The sequence below is a fragment of the Halyomorpha halys genome, unplaced genomic scaffold (genome assembly GCF_000696795.3).
Source record: "Halyomorpha halys isolate HHAL.00 unplaced genomic scaffold, Hhal_1.1 Scaffold20.1, whole genome shotgun sequence".
Lineage (NCBI taxonomy): Eukaryota > Metazoa > Arthropoda > Insecta > Hemiptera > Pentatomidae > Halyomorpha > Halyomorpha halys.
Window position 1 is genome coordinate 41,322 of NW_027110474.1, and position 9,202 is coordinate 50,523.

Genomic DNA, 9,202 nt, shown 5'->3' on the forward strand with positions numbered 1-9,202 from the left:
TAAATATAATTTTATTTTAATTATTATTATTTATTTTTTTTCATATTCCCTATTTGTATAATTTAGCAGAAATATTGTCTTTTAAGGTGTATTTGTTTTTATCTGAGTCTTCATTTCATTTTAAAACATGAAGGCAGTAGGACTTCCTCCTAAAAATCTAAACAATATAAAATAAAGGTTTTGTTGTGAATCAGGGATGCTATTATAACAAAAGACAAAGCGTACCACTTGCATTAATGGATGCCACAAGCAGTTCCAGAAAACAGTTGATGTTCTTTCTGGGTTTCCTCCTCTTCTTAGTATGAGCATGTTTCTTTTCTTACTTTCTTCTAAATTATCTGCTTCACAATCCACATTTTTTTCATCAATGTCCCAATTATAATTATCTACATTCAATGTAGGGTGTTCTTCATCTTCTTTGTTGTAAAAATCTTCAATAAAAAGTTTCTTTATCTTTTGGTCAAGTATTTCTAAGTATTAAAATCTTGGCCTGTCTCAGCCCTATACAGTCCCTCCACTCCTTACCGGCTTTCTTCCATATCCAATCAAGAACTACTTTTCTCTGATGACTTTTAGAGTTGCCTAGGAATAGTTCTGGTCCTATAGGAGGGTGCTCAGCCCCGTTTCTAGCAAGCTAATCAGCTTTTTCATTACCTGCGATTCCCTTGTGTCCTGGGACCCACACAAGCTGAAGCTTCTTTAAGCACGCTAATGATTCTAAAGCTTGTTTACACTCTCTTACCAAATTAGAGGTGACTCCAAGGCATGAAGGGCAGACAGACTATCTGAAAAGATGGTGATGCCTTTCACAGCTAGTGACTTCAGGGTTTAAAGCTGCTGACAAGATGGCAAACACTTCTGCCTGAAAGACAGGCGAGTGCTTGCCAAGTGGGAAGGTTAGTTCTATGCCTAATTCTTCTATGTAAACCCCTGCCCCCGTTAGTCCTGTCGAATCCATTCTCGATCCATCAGTGAAACAGGGCAGATAATCTCCTGGGGTTTCCACTAAACCCTGTACCTAATCCTCTAACTTTGGGTATAAGTAACTAATCTTAGTATCTAAAATGGGTGTTTTATCTAGAAGTGGTGAGTGGTGTTGTAGTATTGGTAACTCGCTTTCCACCACTTTAGCTATTGTCGCGTGACCAGTAGCTTCTCCTGTCTCTGTCCACTGTCTATTTTCTTTCATTCTTAAATAGGCTAATACCACTTCCCCTTTAATCAATAAGTGGAGTGGTATTATGGAAAGCAGGATTTCCAATGCCTTAGTGGGTGTTGTGCAAAATGCCCCAGTTATGCCTATACAGGTCATCCTTTAGATCTTACTAGCCATTCACACATGGGAAGCCCTTTGCAGGGCTGTCCACCATACAATACTTCCATAGTAAATTCTCGGTCTTATTATCGCTGTGTAAATCCAATACATAACCTTTGGGTTAAAACGCCAGGTAGTGCCAACCGCGTCTTACTTGCCAACCCATATTACATTCCCCAATAAAATTTTTCTGTGAGTTTTAAAGAGTTTTCTAATTTTATGATTTGTTATTATTATTATTATTTATTTCTGTTTTTTTTTTATTAAAGAACGTTTCTCAAATATTGAATCAACATACCTCTTGAACTGCTAACTCTTTTTTAGACAAGCTCTCAATAACAGCACAACCATAAACATCACCAAGAAGATTATTTGTAGTCCGTAAGCGATCCCTAAAAAAAAAATCAGTCATAAAGGTTACAAAAAAAAATGCATAAATGTTCAGGATTTATTAAAAAGCCACTAAAAGAAAAAAAGTAAATTTTTTAAATACAATTTTAATATTTTTCTTCATGTTACTAGGTAATGACTTCAAACTGACACATTAATTTTCTTGAATAAAACTCATTTTGAGTTTAATTTTTTGAATTGACAAGAGATTTGATTAGAAAAAGTAAGTTTTTGGGAATAGCAAAGAAAATAAAGGAATTTCCAAATATAGCTATATAAATAAATAATGAATATTAATGTATAAAATAAAAATAAATATGAAGAATAATATAACAACTTTATTTATTATAAGTTGATTGTTGGATGGTCATGGTGAAAATAGAAGGTGAAAAAAATATGAAATTTTCCAAATACAACAATAAATCAATAAGTTTTTTTTTTGGAATCATATACTTGTATAAAATTAAATTGAAACAAATTCGTGAAAAATTAATCTAACAAGGTATGAATGGAAAGTAAGGCTTCTCCAAGAAAAAGTAATGGTCCAAAACGTGGGTCACTTATAAGTGTGAGGAGGATATGGTTGGGGGGTGCGGTCAAAATATAATACAAATAAGTTTAAATAACTTATTTAATAGTGCCAATTTTTTCAGCCAGAATTTCTTGCCTTCATCAGGGCTAAGGACAAAGAACAAGATAACAACCAATGAATACAAAAAATAAAATATAAACAGAGTGACATAAAGTAATTAATACATAGTACAGAAAGAAATTAATAAAATCAAAGTAATGAAAGAAGTGGAAAATAAAATGTATATATGAGTAATTGAATAAGTAAGTAAAAATAACATAATTAAGAATATGAAATAAAGAATTGAAGTTATATAATGCAAATAAATATGAATATTTTAGTTTATTAATAATTTAAAAATTAAAATTATGGAAAGAAAAAGAAAATTGAGAGAAAGAAAATATATGTAACTAATGAAATATGTAACCATAATATTAGTATAAAGAAACAAAATATGAAGTTAAATTAGACAAAAGAAGTGAATAGAAAACATAAAAATAATAATATATGGTGAACATGACTAATAACAAGGGTAAGAAAAATAAAGAAAAGAATAGAGAAGGAGAAGGGGTAAAAGAAAGATAGGAAAAAAGAGAATAAAATATAAAACGCACCTGCTAGAAGCAAATCAGACAACCAAGTAAGCTCTGCACCGCGAGTAGTGAGACTCAGAATTAAAAAAAATGTTATGAGAATGACGAGATATTTGGGAGGGAAGGAAACGTTATAAGTGGGTAAAAAATAAAAGTAGAAAATATTTAAAAGAGGAAAGCGTGTAAGAGGGTGACGACAAATGGTTTTAGAAAATGTTAAAAAATAGTTTACAAAGATGACGAAGTTACCGGAAGATGACAGTGCGTTACAAGTATTTAGATATTTAAAAATTGTTAAAAAGAGAAAAATGTTTATGAGGAAAAACCAATGTTTTAAAAAAAGTTAAACAGAACGTTACAAAGTAGGGGAAAAAAAATTACATTTTTAATAAATTAACTATTTGAGAAATTTCACTTATAGTTCTTAATAATTAAAGAAACGTTTAACACAAGATAGTAATTAGATATGATGAAATTATTATTCAAGCCTCCTTTTCGGAGGATAGTTGTATAATATTTTTATGTTTGTTCATTCAAAGAAGTAAAGATTTGCTATTTTCTAAAGGATCTTTTATTTACTCTGTTTAAAATTAAAAACGTCCACGTGCTTTTAATACTTACACAAACCAGTCAACAGCAAATAACAAGGAGACATCTTCTGTTGGGGCATTGATAGTACTACATAACATCAATACGAGGACCAATGCGGCACTTGGTACTGTAGCTGAAGACATACTAGCAACCGTACATGCAAGACTGAAAAAATTAATAACAAGGTCAAGAAATGTAATTTATTTATTTTTTAAAAATATAAATATTGATTTATTTTAAATTAATATAATAAATGAGTTCTGCCACTGTTAATAAGAGTAGGTACTTGATTCATGCCTCAATGATATTTTTGGTAGGCATCATTCTAGAACAACCGGTGTTGTACGCGAATAACATCCACTATCTCAAGTATCAGAGTTGAGTGGACACAGATTTCTTACAAGGGAACATTTTGAGCACCAATCTGAGATTCAAACTGATATTGTTAAGCATAAGAAGCTGCTAAACTATTATTCTACTTTTAGTTAACTAGTACCTTATTTTACCATTGTCCGAAATCTTTATTATATCATTAAATTAATTATAATATTTACTGAACTTTGAGATCTAATTCTAAACTACATTTTACCTATATATGGAATATATAGTCAGGGAAAGTTTTGTGATGCAAAATTTCATATTTGAGTTTTCAACGGAAATACGTGTTTTATGGTCCCCTGAGTCCAAATAGCCAAGCCTCCCAAAACAGTCTGTGTGTAAATGAACAATCTAGCTCAAAAACAATTAAGCCTTTGAAACTGAAATTACATATTTAAGACAGGCTTATGCCTGGGATGTGCTAACAACTCTTTTGTTGAAATTGACCAATAGAAAAAGTCACTTTATATAATAAATTTATAGGATAAACTGATCTAACAATTTTGATTAATCAAAGTTAATTAATATCAGATAGGTATGATCATCATTAAACTAGCCTGGCAAGGCAAATGAAAATGTTTTAAACAATCTTCCTCTAAAGTACCTTTTATTTTGATTATTTGTAACAAATAAAATAAACAGTTCTTATTGTTAACAATGAATAATTACGAAATATTAAAGAATTTATGAATAACTAAAGGAGAAAAAAAGGAAAAATATTGATATTAGATTCAAAGGGGAAAGGCCGAGGCCACACAATCTTTCAAGATTGCCTTACGGTTTTTTTTATCTTTTATTAAACTTGTATTCTTGGCTGGAACAAAACTTATATTTCTTATTCCCACCTCGAGAAAGCTTAAAATATGAATTTTTATAGCAACAGAAAAATAAATTTTCTGTTTAAATGTTTTACAGAAAAATAAATGTTCTGAAAGTTTGTTTCAATCTTTTTTTTCCATAACTTTCCTCTTTCTTGGTCTTAAATTTTTTTTTTGAAAGTCACAAAAATGGAGATAACTTCAACAGGAGTACACTAACCTACAAAAGACTTGAGGACTTATCATCCTACATAAGTGGATGGGAAGTGAAACTTGTGTGATACAAAAATCGCTCCAAATTTTTAATATTGACATTGTAACTGTTTTAATAATTAATAATTGTACCTTTTTCTAATAACTGCAATTGTACTTCAAATTTACTTTTATAATGACAAGAAAGCTCACCCAATAGTCATAAGTTCTCCAACTCCGAGAGCAATATTATTCATCTGGGCAATGAATATGATAGATACTGTAATAAATAAGGCAGTTCCATCCATATTGATTGTTCCGATCGGAAGAATAAATCTAGTGATTCTTTTATCCGCTTTAACTTTATCATCCATTATACGAAAAGTTAATGGCAGAGCAACTGATCTGAAAAATTAAAATAAAATATTTATAGATGTCATTCAATAGTATATATATATTTATAAATATGTGTGTATATATCATTCTGTAGTGCAATAGTTGTTTTGTAAAAAAATTACAAAATTGTTTGAAATGGTCGTGAGTTACATACTTTGCACTTTGATTATAAATATTGTTATGATGTTTGTTTGTTACTAGTCTAACAACAACTGTTTGTATTACCATTTAAAAATTATTATGTAATTTTCTGTGTTGAATGTGTTAAGTTGATGTATATTTGTTTTGTTTTGTATTAAGTATAGTATATTTTTTCAGTATGTGAATTTCATTTTATTGTATAAAATTTTAAGCCACCTCAGAGATGGTTTGATGATGTTGAGGTGGACCTAGGCTAGTTGGGGGAGGAGACGCCTCTGATAGAAATAAATGGTTGAGGCCAAAGCCCTTAGCTATAGAGCCATTGTATAAATAAATAAATAAATATTTCACTTCAAAGATACTTCAGAATTTTATAATATTTGGTAACTATATTAGGTATTTGTATATTTAGTTATTATATTTGATCCTAATATTTAATATTCATAATATTACATGTAATATTATATAATGTAATATTTAAACATTACATGTTTGCAGTAATTTAGTCTAAATGCTTATGACTACTCCCTTTTCGAAATTAATATAATATTAACAAAACTTACTTAGAAGCAGTTGCAAAGGCGGTGATAATACTTGGTCCAAATGATAAATAATAAGACAAAGGATTCTTTCGTAGAACAATGTAATATATGATTTGTAAAATTATCAGCTGGTGAATTGCCACTCCAAGGAATATTGTTAATATGAACCAACTAAGTTGGGTAATAGTGTCCGATAAATTTCCAAGTGAGATTATTTTTCCACAGATCACACTTCCAATTCCAACTGGTGTACACCTATAAGAAAAAAGTAGTTCAGAGTTTTGGAGAACATAGAGACATTAAAAAAAAAAATAAAAGAAAAAGAAATTGAATATACCAAAATCAATATTAATTTATATATGAAATTTATTTAAGATTAATATGAATTTTAATATTAATTTACTTTTACAATTTTGTTTTTCAGATGAACTGAATCATTTTTGTGGGTGTTTGGTTAAATTTTCATTGCTATGTTTCAAAATACTTGATAGTTGGGATATCACTAGATATCCTTAATAATTTCATTAAGCGATAGAATATTAACTAGCCTTCAGGTGGAATAAATGTTTCATAACAGCTAACTTAGTGTAGAAGAGTTAATTTCCAATACATGTATAAGTTATTTATTTTCACAGAATCAACAGACATCTTTAAAAGAAATAAATTTCTCTTTATTGTACATTTTTTTTTTTTTTTATTGAAGAATAATAATACAACCTGCTACAATCAAAGGCAATAAACACATTAAAGTGGAACTCACCACATCGCACCCATCAGCATTTTCAATAAAACTTCATATATCACGTTAAAGAATGTTATAACTATTCCTTTATTAGGACCCAGTGTTCCTAATACAGATCCAAATATTAAACAGAAAAAGATGATTCCAATTGTATTTGTTCCATCCCTGGAAAAAAAAATTTAAATGGTAGAAATTTATTTCCTGAGGATTTAATTTTAATAATTATTATGAAGTATACGAATAAAGAAAAACTACAAATGAGGACCTATTTGTCAATAATTGTTTAATGAATTATTACCTGAATTGGAGTTTCCTTTTGAACGTAGCTTTTTGAATGACCTCTACATTAGATGAATTCTTTTTACCATCTTCTGATTTATGTTCATATTTTATCGCTACAGGAACATATTCTGTGAATGTCTGTAACATAACAAGTATTGTTTTAAAGATCGGAGTGTTCATCTTCCCCAACTCTTAAAATATTTGATATATCAAAGAAAAATTTCTTTCTTGAGACTAATGTAATCTAATAAACAGCATCAGAAAAAAATATGTATATTTATGTATAAAATCACATTAAAATATTTAATTAATGCCACATTTATTTATGGGCAAAAATATGTCTTCACTCACCTGTTCAAATGCTGCTTGGAACAAATTGTCTGGCACAAGATTTCTGTAACAAAAATGAGCTCACCTAGTCCAATGGAAGGAAAACCTTCCATACATAAAATCATAACTTTATGCCTTATATCTACAAAAGTTTTCACAACAAAATTGAATTTATTATATGAAACAAAAAAATGACATAAAATAAATAAAAACATCAAGTTTAGTTTTTAATTCATAGAAATGGATTGGCATAAATTTGAAATTGGTTCAGAAGACAAATGGTTGTATAACATAAAATGTCAGTTTTGGTGGTAACATAATCTCCTATCCTCTTTTTTTAATATGTAACTAAGCTTTTTAGTTACACCACCATAAAATCTAGGAGGCACTGATAATAGGGGTTGATTGGTCCCACAGAGCTGTAATTTAAACCTATATAGAAATAAGAATTTATTTTCTACTTATTTCACTTATCCAACCCCAAGTTTTAGTTAATTGTTGGTATGATAAAAATTAATAGATCGATTTTAAATCATGTAAACTAAAAGAGGAATAAACTTCTCTTAATATGATTCATGCACAAAATGGTTGAAAGGTACAAATATTCTCATTTTCAGAATGATGAATGGAAAATCCAGACATGCACTATGCAATCATTTCTATTATATTCAATACAAAACCTCCAAGATCTCCAGAGAATCGGAGAACATTGAATTAATTTTGAATATTTCCAATAAGATCATTTAATGAAAGAAGAATTATTACTATTTAAAGAAAGATAGTCATCAGTTTTTCAACAATTTAGTCTCTGAAAGTAAAACTAACACAAATCTTAAAGTCCCCTCTTCCTGTTTTAAGCAAATATTTCAAAAATGATATAGGACCTTCACTCCCTAGGGGTCTTAGTGGGGCGGGTCCAGACGGGAAGGATTGCCTTTTAATAAGGATTTAAAGGTTTTAATACATATTTAATTTATGGAACCTATTGATACTTGGCTTTATTTGTTTGTTATATGATAATTTTCAAGATATGAGTTGAATATAGTCCAAGTAACACACATTCAACAACATGGGATCATAATTAGAAATGATGCTGGGGAATAATTTAAACATTTATTGCTATTAGTTTAGAAATATTTAATATAACTATAATTCACTCTGTTACATTAACTTTTTAATTATTTTTTTCATACAAACTGAAAAGGCTTATCAAAAAATATCTAGACCATCTAACACCACTGAAGCTACAGGAATTCCTCAAAGACATTTTTAACAGATTTATCATTTAGAGAATATTCTGGGACCCAGAAAAGAACAAAAATCAGTTTTTGAACATATTGCAATTCTTAAGATTAAGAGCAATTGCATAGTTAAAGGCAACCAGAAAAAAAAGACAGTATTGATCCTCTTCAAGATGATTCATTGATATCACCCTAAGAGATTGATATTTTATGTGATACTACCATATGTTTTATATGAAATAATGCATCCTAAATTGTTTGGAATAAAAATATTAACTAATATGGAATGTCAAACAAATAAAGAAATAATACGTAAATATGAATCCTTACCTTCCCATATCCAAGAAGCCGTCCAGTGGCTTGGTTATCTTTACGTCTTCTGTATCAAGAGTAGTGTTAAATTTAACTTGCGGATTCCCTGGATGAATAGCAGTCACAAGCGCCATCCCCAGAACAACATTTATTACTGAAGTTATCACAAAATAGGTGATGGTTCGCACAGCAATTTTTCCATTCTTGCTTATATTTAATGTCGCAGTACCTATTAAAAAATTTAAATGTATCATTCTTGAGGGTTCTATTAGAATAAAACTAGTTAGTTTTTTAGTTATATAGTTTCCAGACTGTCCTTTATTGTTACTTTTTAATTTAACTTTAAATGACCCAGTAACACCTTAAAA

General features: G+C 29.3%; 1 protein-coding gene across 3 annotated transcripts in view; it reads right to left on the reverse strand.

Annotated features, from left to right (window-relative positions):
• The window catches only part of Eaat2 (Excitatory amino acid transporter 2), a 165,940-nt gene that overhangs the window by 6,001 nt on the left and 150,737 nt on the right, over positions 1 to 9,202 (reverse strand). For all 3 annotated transcript variants that reach the window (XM_014421998.2, XM_014421989.2, XM_014421985.2), the window contains 8 exons: positions 8,853 to 9,063; positions 7,303 to 7,345; positions 6,968 to 7,089; positions 6,688 to 6,834; positions 5,949 to 6,182; positions 5,062 to 5,253; positions 3,491 to 3,625; positions 1,614 to 1,707 (listed from right to left, as the gene is read on the reverse strand). In XM_014421998.2, coding sequence (XP_014277484.1) covers positions 1,614 to 1,707; positions 3,491 to 3,625; positions 5,062 to 5,253; positions 5,949 to 6,182; positions 6,688 to 6,834; positions 6,968 to 7,089; positions 7,303 to 7,345; positions 8,853 to 9,063 — 1,178 coding nt within the window. The remainder of the gene's footprint in view (positions 1 to 1,613; positions 1,708 to 3,490; positions 3,626 to 5,061; positions 5,254 to 5,948; positions 6,183 to 6,687; positions 6,835 to 6,967; positions 7,090 to 7,302; positions 7,346 to 8,852; positions 9,064 to 9,202) is intronic.